This window comes from Gavia stellata, chromosome 24 (assembly GCF_030936135.1).
Source record: "Gavia stellata isolate bGavSte3 chromosome 24, bGavSte3.hap2, whole genome shotgun sequence".
NCBI classification, from domain to species: domain Eukaryota; kingdom Metazoa; phylum Chordata; class Aves; order Gaviiformes; family Gaviidae; genus Gavia; species Gavia stellata.
In genome coordinates this window covers 12,677,668-12,695,357 of record NC_082617.1, presented here as the reverse complement: position 1 = coordinate 12,695,357, position 17,690 = coordinate 12,677,668, and the positions used below count along the sequence as shown (strand labels likewise).

Sequence of the window (17,690 nt, the reverse complement as noted above, 5' to 3'; positions counted from 1 at the left end):
ATATTTTAAGAAGGCCAGAAAGGCTTCATTATCTTGAAGTATAAAAGATTACTTCAACCGCATTTTATTCAGTGTCACATACCATTCTGGATATTTTTCTATTACAAGTAAGTTTACCAATTTCACAAACCTTAAATGATGCTGCTAAAAACGTATATAGCTGGCTAAAAGTTGGTTTATAAAGTAGATATTTATGGGGGTTTTCCCGCCTGGCTGGTTTCTCCGTTGACTCCTGTTAAAACAAACAAACAAAACACAACACAAAAACCCAAACAACCGTATATTACCAAAGCGGTTTCATAACCCTCTAAATTTCTATTTGTTAGGATGTTCATCTTCAACATACTTCCCACACAAATGGTCTGCTCATGCTGCATTTCCTACTACACAGTAAAGCAAGATGCACAGTATTTGAACCAGAACTTTATATAATCCCTCACTTAAATTTGTTACCCGAATCTTTCTTACTCTCTAAAGCATCACCCAAGAAAAGAGTGAAAAAATTCACTCCCCGTCTCAATTAAATAAATGAAACTTTAGGTATTTCGTTTTGCCTCCAGATAAAGTATTTTTTGTGCTTTCTCTGAAGGCATGAAGGGGTGAGTGTATGTGGATAAGGACAGGCATGGCACCCCTTCAGAAGTACCCCAGCTAGACCGATGTAAACCGTTCGTGAAACAATGCTCAATTATTAATTTCTGATTTATCTTTTTTACTATTGAAGGTTCACCAAGGAGGAAAAAAAAGGAGGAGGGGAAAAAAAAACCAAACAACCCAAAACACATTACTTGGGTCAAACTGCACAGGTTTGAGCTACTCTTCACTAACTTCTAGTAAGAGTTACACCAGCTTTACTGATCTCCTCTGCATAGTGACAACGCTGAAAGAGTACACCATTTAAAACAAAAACCAAACAAAAAAACCCAGTTAAAATCTGTTGCTAGATTTGTCACTGAAATGGAACTTACCTGCATTCCAGGTTTGTTCATTTGTGAAGCTAAATTCATTGGTTCCCTTTCAAGTGCTTGTAGCATTCGGAACATGTCAATTGTTAATTCACTGAACTTGACCTGCAAAAGAGTCAAACAGTTTACTCTACCAGATACAGATTAAACAGTGTTTCTGTGGAATTATCCAGGTAAGAGATTCAACTGCATACCAGACAGACCATTTTCTGTCTCTCAGGGTTCTGTCAGTGTCATCTCTGAATCTCTAAAGACCTGTGAATGGCTTTTAGAAGAGCTCACAGAGGACAATGTCTATTTATTACTGGTCTACCAGGCCAGTTCACTGTAGTGCAGACCCCTACTTCGCAAATTACAGACTTTTCTGGGGTGTTTACAAATCAAGTGCTGAAACCACTATGTACTATGAATTTAGAAAAAATCTGAAAAATATACATAAACTGTAGTTTAGATACTACTCCCTTGCTTACCTGAAAAAAGAGCTCAGAGAGAAGTCATGAAGTCTGTACTTCACTATCATCATCATCTAAAAAACAAGATCTTGAATGTCTTTTGAAAACCCCTGAAGTTGCAACAAGCTGGAGTATGTCATGGGAAAGCCTACATCAAGCTTTTTCATGCCTGAATGTTGTTAAGAACAATCCAGTACATGAAAATCAATTGTATCTACTTAATTAACATGATGAATATAAGCAATAAGAGGTCAGTACCACAGGTCTAATGTCTAACGTTTCATTTTTAGCTCTTATTTCTGAGAACGTCTTTGCAGCCACTGCAAACGTCACAATCAAAATATTTTAATGTTCGCCTCTATCGGAATCTCTGTTGTATGATCAGAACAGATGTCAAAGGGGGGAAGGACTTTGAACTCCAAAGATACAAACCCAAGTCCCCGGAATTTCTTTTACCTGGTTGTTGCAGTTTCCAATAATCAGTGCATCTGCAAGAGCAAGCTGTCCCACTATCATTCCCTGCTCTAGCAATGGAGCTCCTGTTTCAGAAAGCCTGTTAGAGGTGATCACAATGGTGTTGTCATCATTTAAAACCATGACAGGGTCTGCCTAAAAAAAGCAACCAGAATAAATCAGGAATTCAAGAAAACATACAGATTTTCTGTCAGAGAGAAGTCCAAAGGTCTTCTCACTTACATTAAACATTTCATAACTGAGGCAGATTTTTAAAATTGATTTGCCATACATATATTTGTATATTTGTCTGCAGGCTACAGAGTAATGCCTCACCAGCTGGAAAAGCAACAGCTCTTAGGGACTGCAAGCAAATAGATGGTACAAGCACATAAAGGTACAGCAAACAGAAAGACACTTCCTCAAATGACACAAACTCTGCTTCAGCTTTTCTATACCTGAGGAACCAAATGTCATCAACAACCTTACAAATTCACGCAGAATAAGCTAAACAATCCTACAATACAGAAGAACTGTGTGCTATTTTAGTTCACCTTCCCTTCCTATAAATAAGTAGCAAATGAGATGAGCGAATGATAATGCTGCCACCCATTCTGGCAGTATTTAAATAAATACTCATGTTACATAGTGACATCTTGTACAAAAGGAGAAAAGTAGAACATTGTCTCATTCGACAGAATTAACAAATTTATTTTCCTTTTAACAAATTTTAGAAGTTGGTCACATTACAACTATGCTAAGAGCGTATCAGTTAAATGCCATGCTTACACCGTATTTTCCGTTATATTCTGACAGTGTCATAGACCAGTACGCCAACAAAGTACACTTTGAAACACAATCAAAACATCAGCAAATTGGATTGGCTTCCACAACAACAGAACTAGAGTTGGCAGTCTCTCCAAAATATTGACCATAACTGCTGTGCTTTCAATTCCACCATTTTCTGAACACCAAGAGCAAAAACAATAAGGTGACCAAGTGTATCTCAGCTTCATGCTTCTGTCTTCGATATTTTACATGACCACATCTGACTCTTCAGACATTTTAACGGCTGTCACTGTTACGCTACTGTAAACACATTTCAATGACTAAATTGGACAGGAATATTGTGCCCTGCACGTGGCACACCTGCCTACCACACAGAAGTGGTGATACAGGAACACTTGGGTGAAAAAGTCAGAAAATTTTACTTTTAAACTAACACCTAAAGGGAATGGTATTCTCACCTCAATAAATGCTGCCACTTCCTGAAGAACCAGGTTCCACTCCACCTGATCTTCAGTATTAAAACGATGAGTGTAGTCTTCAATTTCATCTGACAGCTCCTGATATAAAAAGTTCAAAGACAGACATAGTCACGTCTTAAACTGAGAGCTTAACAAGCAGTCAGTAACTTTACAATTTGGTTAGCTGTGCTGGCCTTTAAGAATAATAATAAAAAAAAATTACTTGAGAACATATGCAGCACACTTATGACTAACATGCCAGCCAAAACGCGCTCTTTCAGGAGACAGAATGCCAATGTTACACTGAGCTTTGGCAATGCAAAGTGTCTTTTAAGTAGGTCCAAATGCAAAGAATATCTGAAGTTAAGTATAACTATCCCACTCACATACAGCTAACAATAACACTGGTTATTATCATAAGCTATGGATACCAAGGACTCAAATTTCAGCTTACAAGTAACTTTAAATACACTGAGAAAGTGAATGGTATGGCTTTTTTAGCTGCTACTAAGCTAAGCTAACAGTTCAAGTAAGCTTAGACACAAAGACAGTAATGCAACCTACACAAAACTGTCAATACCAGAAGCTGCTTGCAGCAAGGTTGTTAAAGGGGTTTGGGAAGCAGACGCTGTAGGGAGAAGCATGCTGTTCCTTTGTGGTAGTTAAAGGGTACCTCCCTATACAGGCTGCAGCACTGGAAGATTTTTACTTGGTGTTCAAACAGTGTTATCAAATCATTTGAGCTTAAAGCGTCATTACTAAATGTCTGATTCACAGAAGATACTACGTTGGATGTCAGATATACTAGAAAAGCAATGATCAACATTGGCCTGTACTCTGTTTGTGGTACCTAAAGACTTGTGTTTATAGGCATTCAGTGCTTTACTCCCACAGCAGATGCAGCCTCTCCAATTTCATAGTAATTTCACAGTAATATCTACATCATTTAGCGAGGGTTAATTTTGATGGGTATCTGGAAGGTGCAAAATGTATTCAGGATGTGTTCTAGACATGGGACACAGTGATAGCAGTTTGGAAAGGAAGAGAAATATGCTCAACATCAAGCAAGGAGGCACTGGCTTTCCACTGCCAACAGTGTGTCATGAAGACTTGCTGGGGGAGATTCCACCGGTGTCTTAAATCCACCACAGGAATGAAGATGTACTCAAGAGTTATCAGATGATCCCCACACTTTCAGATGAATAACATGCATCTTACCGTTTATTCCTAACTAACTATATAAATTTGTAAAGTTTTTCTCTAGCCAAATGTTCAAATCATACTGAATCTTTCCATAGCTCTAGCCATGTTATTCCTTCTTTCTGTGGCATGCAACAGCATAATCAATTAAATGAGGAAAAAAAAAAAAAAGAAAAGCTATGCTGCTGCAGCAGCTAACACCATAGGTCTAATGAGTGATATTTCAACTGAAATAGACTATTTTATGGATTCCTTAATTAGGAGAAAAGCCCTGAATAACTAGCAATCTCCCACCCCTTAGCACCTTTATCCTCATTTTAACATACCTTTACAAGGTCCTTTACAACATCCATTTTGTTGAGCAAGAGACAAACCACTATAAACCTTGCATAGTAACGCAGCTTCTTAACCACTAATTCAGGCCTAAACACAACAACAAAAACACCACAGCCAAATTTGAGATTAAAATAGAACATAGGTAGGCAACAGGGATAAGGGAGAGGAGGAGTCTAAGACTAGAGCAAGGCTGAACACTCCGCAGATTAAGAGTTCTAACCAAATTCATGTGGAGATCAATAGCTACCTGTCTGCTTAGAGGTTTATTTAAAATTGAATACAGGGACATAAAATACACATCAAGAACGCCACAGCCTCCCCCTTCCCCAGTCTCCTTACACGAGAACAGGCATGGGAGTCAGATATAATCGCTGGCTCTTCAAACCTTTTGACAGTTCATGGGCACTATCTGACCCCACTGCATCACATGATAATCACAGCTCACTCAGAGTTCACCCACCTGGGACAACTTAGAGATCTGCAAGTCAGCATAGCCCATAATTACTCATCCATTTCTAAAATCTTCTGACAGCATCTAGAAACATGCTTGGTCAATCCTACCTTGTCTGAAACAGCTCAAGCACTCAGACTGAAATTGAGAGATTTTTAAGAGACAAGATAATAGGATCAACAGATATCAGAACAGAGCAGGGAAACTTTCATCTTTTTGTGGCACACAGGTGCATTTAGACATCAGCAAGACTAGAGACATGCAATTAGTTTAAGTCCAGAGATCCTTGAATGCTTGGCAGGAAACTCCCTAACTAACCTTCTGCATTTATCTTGATAACGACTTCTGATAATTTCTTTTTTAACTTTAATTTGATAAGGGAACCCAGGTTTACTGGCTAGATTGTAAGATCAGGATCCAGAACTGAGTTCTCTACCTATTCTTATTTATATCTGCACATTTTCTGCACTGCCACAACACAGCCCTGCTCTGAGCATACCTTTCTCAGTATAGTGTCTTAAAAGGAAGACGTTACACCTCCTGAAGCTCTTGGACCTTGTCCCAGTCAGTTACAGAGGGCCGCTGTACTGCAGTACTAACTGATGCTCCCCTGAAAAGCCTCATTACAATCAAACAGGTTCCTCTGCTTCAGCCCAACTGACTTATCTTTCAGCCACAGCATACTAGGTCCCAGCACTGATACTGCTCAGGACTCAAAATGACAAAACTTTGGGGCTAATAGCCTTCTAGCCAGGACCAGATAATAGAATATTCTTCCAGTCATACAGCAAAGCTCTTACTTATACTAAGGTTTTTAATCATGGCAGGAGGATTAAAAGAAACTTCCTTCGACAACACTGATTTTATCCCAGTTATGCTCCTACAGTTTATAGTTATTTGCTGCTTCCATATACCATTCTAGTCTTGAAAAAACAACAGCATTCATTCAGACATACCTGTCTTCTTTGTTGACTTGGGAGTAGTATGACCTCTGCCTAATTGCTGAATAGAAGGAGAAAGCTTCATTGAGATAGCTGGTTTCCGAAGTGCGCAAGCTGCAGAGGAAGAATCAGATTAGCTCACTGCTTCAGATGGAAATCCACGCCAAACCCTCCCCCTTCCTGCCCCCCTCAACCATCTTGTGCATCAATGACAAAACTCCCTCCTCAAGTAACATTGTATGAAAGCCAGACTGTCATTCTTTGTGCCTGCTGGGAAGGCAGATTTCAGAGCTTGGATTCCATTTCAGATAACAATCAGATTTGCCCATCTTGTACCCAGATGTACAGGTGACAGGTTAATTCAAAAGTTTAAAGGAACATTAAGCTCCCAAACTTGTCAATCACCCTTTTGCACAAGAGTCGAATGCAGCACGCGTGGAAGACTTGGAGGCACTTTTGAGGTAGCAGGTAAGTCCTTAGGCAGTATGAACAGGACTAGCAATGTGGTATCGGGCTCACAGATCCCCTTCTCTGCAGCACCCCCATGCAGTCCCACGGGCCTTCTCATTCAGAAACAGGCATTATGACTCAACTAATACATTGATTTCTCCTGACTGAGTATCTGGATGTTTGGCATGGAGCTGCCACTAACACTGCATTCTCCTACTGAATCCTTTTCTGTGCTTACTTACTAATAATGGTAATAGAGCTGCCCAATCTTGGAAGCAATTTCCCCAATTTGCCACCGCTTCAACCCATACCGATTGTCCAATACTTGTCTATTTCGCAAGAGAGAAAAGAAAGATTAAAAGGCATTCCAGAATTTCTCAGAACATCACACCAGACAAGACAAAGAGCCATTGTAGGACCGAATTCAGCTTTCATTACTGGTGTGGCATTCCCAGTAGCAGTCCCTCACAGAGCCAACAGCACTACGTACACACACCAGAACAAGGGCCATTTATCTTGCATAAACTTGCGAGAGCTAGACAGAAGTATGTTGCACAAAATACACACAACAAAAGGTCACAACTTCCCAGGAGAACACTCAGACTACGCAGCCAACGTAAGGTGTGAAAGATCAGAGCCCACGCTGCAGCAAGACGCTTCACACCATTCCAGATGGGTTCTGCACTGCAGAAGCCATCATCCCAGCTTCTCCTTGGTAATATATTACAGCAACACGCATTTAAGTAGAGCAAAAGGTTTTGTTAAAAAAGTCACACTGAAAACTCTGCAACATTTTAATTCATTAGACTGTGAGCACTACAGGAAGTGACTACTCCCTCCCTTCATGCTTGAATAACACAGTGAAATCTCAATCTTAGCAGGGGCCCCTATGCATACCAGAGATTGATGTTGCACTTAAATTCATAGAACACGTCTGCCTACAACACTCCCTTACCGATGTTGCTGTTGAAACTTCCAGAGTTTGGTGTAAACGTCAAATGTTCGCCCAAAGTAGGATTGCCACTGCTTTTGCCCATACTGAGGTAAATCCCTGCAACAGACAAGTGACAAACATGGAGTTTGTGTCAATGTCAGAATAGCTTTGTTCCGAGTTGACTTGAAATGCTTTATAACTCTGCCTGCACCCAAAACTACAAGAACCTGTTGTTACTGGAATCTGCAAGGAAATACTGTTTAGCTTGTAGGAAGTACATGTATCAAGACCTGACCCTAAAAACATGCCACAAGCCAGACAGCATATTCATTTAACATATATACAAGAAAAGACTGCATACACATGAGAAAGAAGCATGTTTTGGGGGGAGGAAGAAATTCTTCAGTGCTGTCTCCTAATTATTGCTTCCTACTTTCAGACGAATTCTCTAGTCACTTTTCAAATGCAAAAGGATTGAAGTTATCAGTGTTAATAAAGGTCCCATGCATTTTGCAAATCTTCCGAGTGACTGCCTACATTTAATCACTGTTTGGGGACACAGAGAGCCAACGTTTCAAATTGCCTGAACTCTGCAGGTTCCATACAAAAGAGGATGATGCTATAACATCAAACTGAAGGCGTGCAGCTTAACCGTAAGTTTTTGAAGTGAAACGTTTCCTATTAAGACAGTAACTTGGCCTTCAAATGCAAGGACTGCAATTCAACCACTTACTCAAAGAACAGCAGAATTATTCTAGTTATTCTAGTGTCTATTACCAGTCAATACCCACAATCCTTAATATCCTACCCAAGAGCGCTTGTCCAGCTACAAGTCAGACTGACAGTCCCCCTGCACAGCAGACCCCTTACAAAAGGCTGACTCTCCCTCCCCGAACAAGATGGGTCCTGTCCAACAGCTTCCACCAGTTATACAGGTAGACATTCACTTTTAAGTTTGTTATGAAACATATGGTATATTTACAGTGTATTTATATGGTGTTTATTATGAACATATGACACACTGTACACGTGAGCCTGTTCTCTCCAGATGCACCTGGGATTCTGGAATGGCTACTCCAACATGCGGAATAGCAGCAGATGGAAGCAGTGCTCTCCATGAGCCAGTTAACGTGAGTCCAGTGATTGGATATGTGCAAAAACATTGGTATTTATGAACAAATATAGTCTAAAGGGCAAAAAGGAATCCATGCTCTCTAACTCCTGTAAACATGCCTTTTATCAAGGTTCCTCAGTATCAACAGGTTCTCAACAGCATCAGAAGAACAGGCCTACAAATAATCACTCCAAACAGGAAATGACAATGTTCCTACATGCATTTTTCAACAGGTGATTGAAAACATCTTACTGTCTTGCTAAAAGAGAAGTAATTTTATGGTTATATGCACAGAAAGCTAAATTGGACTCTTAGTAAATATCATAGTAAAAAAAAACCCCTACCCAAGAGCAAGCAGAATAATCTAATGGAAATTAGTTCATTTAGACTCATTTAGACTGATAATATTTCTTGCTACTCATTAAGGAAATAATATTTTTCAAACGGATGAGGCTGCTCACTGTGTTTCAGAAACAGACCCTATAATATCATACATAAATCAGCTGCCCAAATGTCACCAGGTCAAGCAAGCGTACAGATGCTCACAGCTAACATTCACTGGGTCAGGTTACATCATCATCACAACATTTGTCACCCTCTAACTCATAGTTAGTGGATATGTCATAACCTGAGACCTTCTGTTTTTTTCATATCAGTCTCCAGTGCTACACGGTGAGTCAGTCAATCCAGTTCAGTTCTGCTTTCATACCTCCACTTGATTTCCACGCTGTGATATAATTCCCTCCACCTCCACCCCACAACTATGATGTAGTCCTAAGGATTTTAGCTTTACAGGTTTGTGCTCTCAATCCTAACAGAAGGCCGTCACCTGGGAGTTACTTGAATCTTGGAACAAATGCAACAAAGACCAAAAACCCTCAGTCTCACTGAGCACATGTTGCTTACAGATCTATACTGAAGCTGATTCAAAGGAGGTATACAACTCTATGTGGAAGTGGAACAGCTTTTTCAAGACGGCATAATCTTTCATTTGATTCAAGAATGATTTCTTCAGGGAATGCTCTCTCAAATCAGTGTGCCGGTTAATGTACCATCCAACACCTCAGTATTCAGCAGATGGGCACAGAAAAGCAGCATATTCCACTTCCAAGCCTGGGAAGTCGAGACTGAGGGAAACACCACCTTTTGGAAACCATGCCATGTCCTCTGGAGGAGTAAGACAAGCAAAGCAGTTCGCTATGATTTCCAAAGCCGTGTACTGGCGCGTTTCTGCTAACCGTAATTGCTTTAACAGCACCCTAGGTAGAAAGGGAAATTAATATTCCTTTGCTCATCAGCCAACTGTACTTCCCACACAGCTTGAGGGGACCTAGCTTAGCTACTACATGTAAAATGAATCCGTTATCAGCTATGACTCTTACCAGCCTGGAAAACCATTCCAGTACTTGCTGCTGGTATTCTATGAAGATGCCAAGGAATCTGGGTGGGATTTTACCAAAAAAAAAAAAAAAAAAAAAAAAAAAAATCCTCTCAAACTTGCAATTGGCTGGTCAACATCTTGGAACATACTTCGGTGTAGTGAGGAGTCAACAGGAGTATAAACATGTGCTTCAGGACACCAACATCTTCATCCAAATATAGCATGAGACAAACACATGCAAATTTAAAGCATTTACTGCAACGAATGATTTACCACTTTCTATTGTTGTAATAGATGTAAACATTTTAGCTAAACAAAAGAAGCTAAGAAACTGTCCAAATACATGCCTAAGATATATTGCAAGCTTTGATATAGCATAAAGTAGTGTTAAATTTAATTAGCACATCCACAAGTTTCAATGTTAAAAAAAGATAATATAAAAAGTGAATACAAATACAAAACAACACTAAAATTGATCATTAAAACAAACAAAAAACAAAAAAAAAAAAAAAAAAAAATCAAAGTTCCCTGGCGCTAACTTAAAGAATGACTGAATTAGCAAGTTGACTCACAGAACCCTACCAGTAGTAAACTGGGCTTTCTAGGCCAAGTTGCTTAGGACATTTGAGCAAAGGTCTAACATAAGGAAACAAGAAAACATACCCTTCTTCTCTCAAACACCAAGAAGTAAGTATGTGCACAAATTAAGAAATAAGCAGGTAACTATTTGCTGATCATGCTTATGCATATATCCCTCATCAGTAAGCTAATACGCTCTTTATACCTCACCTGTCATCCTCCCTTGCGCACGTCTGTCACCCCCCTTATTCTGTACCTTCCTCTGGATGAGCCTAAGCGTTCTTATAAAACCTAGTTCAACTCACTGTGCTGCATTAGTTTTGAATATATGAAAATCAGTGGCATTTTAAAAAGCTTCTGTTAGCGCAGTGTACGCGTGTTTGGTCATTGTTGTCCACAGTCACTGCTGGGTGTCCGCATGCATATTTCTCAAGCAGCATGCTCGCCTAATTGCAGCTGGCATAGCTGCACAATACCATGCGATTCCTCGGCTCCCCAGGGAACAGGAAAGATCTCCATGGAAACAGACAGTAGCACTTGTTCTTTTGATAGTATTCTGACATGGCTATAATAAAACTTCATTTATGACAATACATTACCATGGTTTCACCACAGATTTTTGCAGACAAGAGCTGCCATTGCTGCCATCCATTTACTGTTTTGTGTTCTGAACATCATGCATGTTGCTCCCATGTATCAAGAAACGTTGCTGTGAGAAAACGGATGCATAAGCAAAAGAGGACATTTAGTGCACTTTTATTAATCAGACCAGAGGATGTGCATAATTAGGTGCAAAATAGCCCAAAAGAATACTAAAGACTCAGTTGACTGCAGAATGGATTATTAATACAGCTCCTCCCACTGAAGGAGACAGGGAATATACGATCCAGAAGCAAATACACACCCAACTTGAGAGCAAAAGACCTATGTTATAGCAAGACATTTTGCTACTTCCAGATCTAAAGAAGGATAATAGAGCAATATGGAGAGAAAAAGGCAACAGCCTCATCTTCCTCCGGGGTGTGCCTGGCTGAGGATGCCGGGCACAGAACAGGCAGTGGTAGGGGTACTCACTCATGCTGTTACTGATCACGATCAGCTTTACAGGAGGGAGGAAGTGGCAGCAAGAAGCAATCCAGATGCAGAGGAGGGAATGGAGATGCTTTGATTTAGGGCAGTTCTATCCAGACAAGGAAGACAGTTACATACTTCATTACAATAGCCTCCAACAACAAGTGGAGACTGTTTCCAATTTCTTGGCTTTTAAAACATTCCAAACTGGACATGAAGACACAAACTCAGATGTTCTAAAAGGATGGGTTTCTCACACTGGGCACAGAAGACTGGTTCCCTTGCCACACTAGAGTGGCTGGTGGATAAATTCCATAGACAGTCCAGAATTTTATCCAATTCTTGACATATAGCCCCAGCAAAGACCAGTACTACTTATGTGCTCATAATTAATTTTCTGTCCGTAGTTCATTTCAGCCATGCTGTTGGCAGAAGCCAGATAATGCTGGCTGAAAGCCAGTTAAAGGTGCTGAGGTTTGTTTGGCCAGCACCACGTCGAAGTTGTCACATAGGGACAACTGCCAGAGACGTAAAGATGTTGACAAAGTCCTAAAGACTCAGCAGTACACTTCAAAAAGGAAGGTTACAATAACTGTAAGTTTAACATTCAGAGCTTTAAATACATTCACAGTTTTGACAGGTGATAAAAAAGACAATTTCCTTTTATGTTCATAGGCTTGTAGTAATTACAGGCTCCTACTCCCAGAACCTAAGCAGCAGTGGGATAACGGCCTTGTGGCATAGCTTCCCATCGCCTCTGATAACCCACAAAGACAGTAAGCACACCAGCAGCACTCACAGTGACTTGCCTCACTGATGCAATCAGTGTGAGAAGCCAGTCCCTTCCCAGTACCAGACAGGGTACAGGCTGCAGCACTACCTAAAGCTAACAGGGTCCTGTTGTTTCTAAATCAGCAGCAGCAGCATGGAACAAAACTAAGAGGTTCAACTTTCATCTTACTAGAAGTCTACAAAATAAATGGTTAAATACTATCACCTCTTTCCATAAGAGGACAGCAGTTGTGATTCTTGCAGCCTGCACAATAAGCAACAAGGCCTTATAATCTGGGAAAGTATGATATATGTGGGAAGTCTTTTCATTTCTTAAAGTTTCAAGCTTCTCTGTGATACTGAACACATTTAAACACTTTTTAACATTAAAAAGAAAATAGTAACTGGTGACAGTACACCATGAAAAACTGCTTCCTAACACGCTCCCTCTTTCCAGCCTTTTTGCAAGAAAAAAGCAAGTGGGAGTGGGGAAAGGAGAGAAGAAAGCAATTGGAACATACTGCATTAACAGTTGTTTCTAACTTACAGCTCAGGGTGTTCAAAAAGGGAGTACAGACACTAGAAAGACAACCTCCCTTCTAAGTTATTCTAGCAGGCATGGCCACAAAAGGATGGTATCACTGGTAGTGCGAGCATGAAGTTTACTTTGGAGCAGCAACCTTGGCAGATCATCGTATGTTTTCCTCAAATGCTGTATTTGGCATCTGTATTGGGAAGAGCGGAAGGAAATGCTACTGAAACAAAGACGTGGCAGGCTGAGCCCTTGCATTTTTGGCAGCAGCAACAGTTAAGCAGCTGCCAACACAGCTATAGGCTCAGTCCCCTGTAGCTTAAGTGCCCAGAGGAGGTTTCAGGAAGGAAACCGTTGCTCTCTTCTCCCTCCCCCATCACTTCTTTTCCATGAAACATGGTAGGGACAAGAGAATGGCATAAAACACAGCAGCAAAGGCCATCATCACCTTCAAAACAGAAGATGGCAGGCATGCATTAAATGCATTTATTATGCTAAAGGGAAAAAAAGGCAACTGGACTAAGAATTAGGATACTTGCCAAGTCATTTCCAGGTGAACTACCCAGGAGAACAAGCAGTAACAAAGGAGATACCTGAAAATTATAAGGCTGCTTTATCCAGTCATTATGCCCATAGGAATCACAGGCCTTATAGGTGAAATAGTGATCAAGTTCAGTGAAAGAACCAACTACGTTAATTGTGTCACGTTACAGTAAGGACAGAGGCAAGCTCCCGTTCTGCTATGTTCTTATTTTCACACAGCAGAGCTGGCTGCTGAAGCCCATCCCTCTATTTTTATTGCCCAAATTTCATCCAAAGGTATTTTCGATTTTCTTTTCATCTAGCTGGATAAGAAGGTTTCTTTTTTGGCAAAGTACCATGGATACACACGGAAACTACATCTCTCATCTGGAAATCTGATACAAGCACTAACTCCCTCCAGGCCAAAAGGAAAAGGCAGAATGGCTGTCAGTACTCTGCCATCTCTGTGATCTGAATTTGAGCATCACACGTCGAGACATGAACTGTATTAATATGTACTTTTCAGTGACTCAGGCCAAAATTTCAAGCAAGCTATATCAGAAAGCCAATGTAATGGCACATATGGTCCTGGAAATCCTGGCCTCAAGATCTCAGTCCTTTTGCTTTAGACTCTGTTTCATGGGGTGCCGAATGCAATCGCCGAGAACTCCTTGCCCATTTACCATTGGGATTTTGGAACACAAACTGTTTGGTATGGATTTGGTAAACAACTTCTAAAGCACATGAAAGGATTATCAATAGCAGGGGGTGGGGCAGGGGGGAAGGAATTAAAAACATCTTTGCTAACCATCTGTGTTTGAGTAACAGCAAGCTATATGGGCCCAAACATACAGTATTACTCAGAGACCAGTAAGAGATCGAACTGCCAACAAGATATGAGCTAAAAACCATGTTGCTTAAGAGACTCTACAGGAAAGCTTAGAAATAAAACAGCTCTTGAATACATAATCTTTAACTCAGCATATATTGACATAAACAGGATGCCTATGTCACTGTCCAAACGTGAACTATTTTCCCTGAACTCCCCTTACTCTTATTCCCCCTCTTACAGATGCTTACCTTTCTCCACAGTTCACGTTAAGCATTTGTTTCACTAGGCACACACAGGCTATGGTTTGGATGTTTCTGTTTATCACTTCCTAAATTCCTTCAAAAAAAATATTCGCTACCCCACTTTCCTCCTACCTAAGCCAATCCTTCTCATCCCTTTTTTTTTGTACAGAGACTGTGGGGTTTTGGGCTTGCATGCTGCTGACTGTATACTGCCACACCTAGTCCTTAATTGTGCACTTCATACACAAAATTTCAGTTAGAAATCTATCAATTTCATGGAATTTCCAACTTCTAGCTTACTGTTAGCTGACAGGACCAAGACATTCAGCTCACCTTTCTCACATTTCTTTCCCTACTGTCTCAGAAGAAATGCGTGAACCTCTACTCCTACAAACATTCTTACATACATTGTCCAAAACTACCCATACATAGGTGCACACTGTTCTCTCCTAAACAAACTTACTGGGTTTGAGTTCGAAATGTTCACTGCACAACTGACTTCAGCATCACTCACACTAAAGTGTATGTTCCAATGCTTTTCTGAAGGAGTACTGTCAAAAATGCACTAACCTTAAGCCATTGAATAGCTGTTTAGATTTATCCAATAAGTAGCAAAAGTCTGTCACTGTTTTCCTCTCTGCTTGAGGAATATCATCTTCAGCTCCTCCTGATGACATGATTTCTTTTAGGGCAAACTCAGTCCTATGAAGAAGAAAATAGCCATATTACTCAAAAATTGAGGCTTCTATGAAGTCATCTGGATTAGATGCACGTACAGTTCCATGGGGATGGTAACAAAGAGCATGCAATTTCCCACAGGTTACTCTTCTCAAGACTCATTAAAAATAACAGCCGAGAATCAAAGCATGGGACTAATTATCGCACAATGCACTAGTTAACAGAGCAAAATTAAAAATAAAAGTGGCACAAGAGTCATAAAATAAAATAACTCTGAGGACTGTATTCACAAACACAAAACAGCCAACAAAAGGACTGTAACACAAACAGTACTTGGGTTTCATACTTGGACAAAGAAATCCTCTCTAAATTTGCCTTTCTGCAGAGGTGTTTATCCTGCAGCCATATTTAGAGAGACTAGCCTCAGTTCTGATTACATTTCATTTTCTTCTGTAACTGCTGAAAACCGTAGCTCACTAGTTCCTATTGCTAAAACATAGCAATTTTAGACAGAATGCTAAAAAATATCCTGCTTCCTCTCTACTTCCTCATGACTGTTTAATTCCATGGCTTGCACTGCCCACAATTATACCTGCAGATCTATTTTTACTGTTCATATGAGCAAAATGTCATATTGTACAGTAATAACCTGAACAAAAACCTAAGATGTAACATAGATAATCCTAGTATCGAGTAAGTAAGGAATATGAAAGCCTATAAAGGCAGAGTGGCTTTTAAAATATTACTTGAAACATACATAGATATAAAATGATCCTTTTGATCATCCAAAGGCGAGCTACAGATTTCTCAGCAGCAGCAACAAAACATGCTCCTCTGAAATGGCTGCCAGGTCTTTGGCTCTTCTGTGCTCTCTAAGAATTTTAGAGCAAGATAAACACACCTCTAACTGGGCAAATGCAGAGCTTTTACTTTCAGCAACTTCTCTACCGGTTCTGGTAAGCACTTCTGTTATATTACAAGCTTCCATTTGTGCAGAAGCTCTGTTTGGATGCTACTTGCATAAGTAATTACCTGCAAGTCCGAGATCAAGCCAGGAAAGGGCAAAGCTAACTCCTTACAGTCATTGGAAAGTACCCAGAAGCATCTTTCATCAATTGTCAGGAAAAACTTTCATAATAACCAAAAAGACTTTAGAAATACTTCCCTGACCAAATATTTCATGCCTACCAAATGCAGAAGAAAGTGGCAGTTCCCCCTGCTTTTGGGGATAAGATAGTGAGCACATCCAGCCAACCAAGCAGTTTCGTGATTTCCCAGTTTAGCCAAGATGCAGCACACGTTCACTTGTCTTTTATACACCCATCTGACAGTGCACTAGAGCACTAGTGCAAGGACATGGGGTGCACTGCACAAACGGCTTGTTGAAGAGTTCCAGAAAAAGGTAGGAAGCATCTACCTGTTGTCAGGTAACTGCAATATGGGTGCCATATAGCATAACAGAGTTCAGAACATACCAACCCATGTCAAAAGCTGTTGGCATGAGCCTAGCAAACACGACATGAATATTGTGAAGCACCAGCCTCTGTTTGAAATCTCTAAACACTTACATTCACACAGCATGAAACAAAAAACACTGAGTACTTAAAGCACCAACATATGAAATCGAAGTGAACAGTGAGAGCTAAAAAACAGATGTCAGAAGCAGCCAGAAGGTGATTCAGGAATTTCAGGAAGAGGGACAATACCCCAGGTCCTGTGTGCTCCGCAGCAAGGGTGACCTAAATCCTGCGGCAAGGCCCTTGGATTCTGCCGCGCTCCACTGTGGTAGACCAGGCACTCTAGAGCAGCTTCAGATACATTGTCAAAAATTGAGGAGCTTGCTTAAATTGCAAAGTATGTTTCATACAGTCTGTGTATCATTCCTTTAATTTACTGGTAAAGTCAATTTTATTTTTTGCTACCCTTAAGTTATATATCCAACTACCCCAACCGCTGCTAACATTGGCCAGCTGAATCTGTGTTAGCCCTGGCGCAGGCAAGTAAAACCAACTGCAGTTCTCGTGTTGAGGGAGTCCGCTAGACCCACTGCAAAGACGGTCATTTAAGCAATCAATAAAAAATGTGCTAGAAAATTCACTGCCTGCCGATCTGAAAGGTCTCAGAAGGCAGGAAAAATACTTGTTGCAGAAAAAGGTGAAAAAAAACCTCTTTCAGGTCATAGACAATTAAGGTGTATTTTGAAAGCACAATACTATAGTTTGTGGAAAGATCTGAGAGAAGAAAGAAAGAAAGAAAAAAAAAAAAAAAAGAGGTATTACCAAACTGAAAACAAAACATTGGAGAATATTCTGCATGATCAGCCTCCTGATACGGCTGTTGGCATGTGGCTTTGGAGCTATTACTGAAGCAGAGGGCAAAAGCACCTTTTCTGCTCGTGGAAAGAAACTGCCAAAAGCAGAGGGAACAACCTGTCTTCTTATCAGAGACTGCTGGTGAAGGAACCTAGGAAACAAACAACACTTAAGCACATTCTGACATTCCACAGAGACCTGAAAAATTAGTATAACCTGAAGACATT

General features: G+C 40.3%; 1 protein-coding gene across 1 annotated transcript in view; it reads right to left on the bottom strand.

Moving 5' to 3' along the window:
• The window catches only part of SCAI (suppressor of cancer cell invasion), a 29,776-nt gene extending 12,805 nt beyond the window's left edge, over positions 1–16,971 (bottom strand). The window contains 11 exon segments of the mRNA XM_009816641.2: positions 131–232; positions 969–1,070; positions 1,874–2,026; positions 3,118–3,216; positions 4,644–4,740; positions 6,061–6,159; positions 6,738–6,824; positions 7,451–7,546; positions 15,044–15,175; positions 16,858–16,922; positions 16,924–16,971. Of these exon segments, the coding sequence (XP_009814943.2) occupies positions 131–232; positions 969–1,070; positions 1,874–2,026; positions 3,118–3,216; positions 4,644–4,740; positions 6,061–6,159; positions 6,738–6,824; positions 7,451–7,546; positions 15,044–15,175; positions 16,858–16,922; positions 16,924–16,971 (1,080 nt within the window).
• Positions 16,972–17,690: the final 719 nt, after the last annotated feature.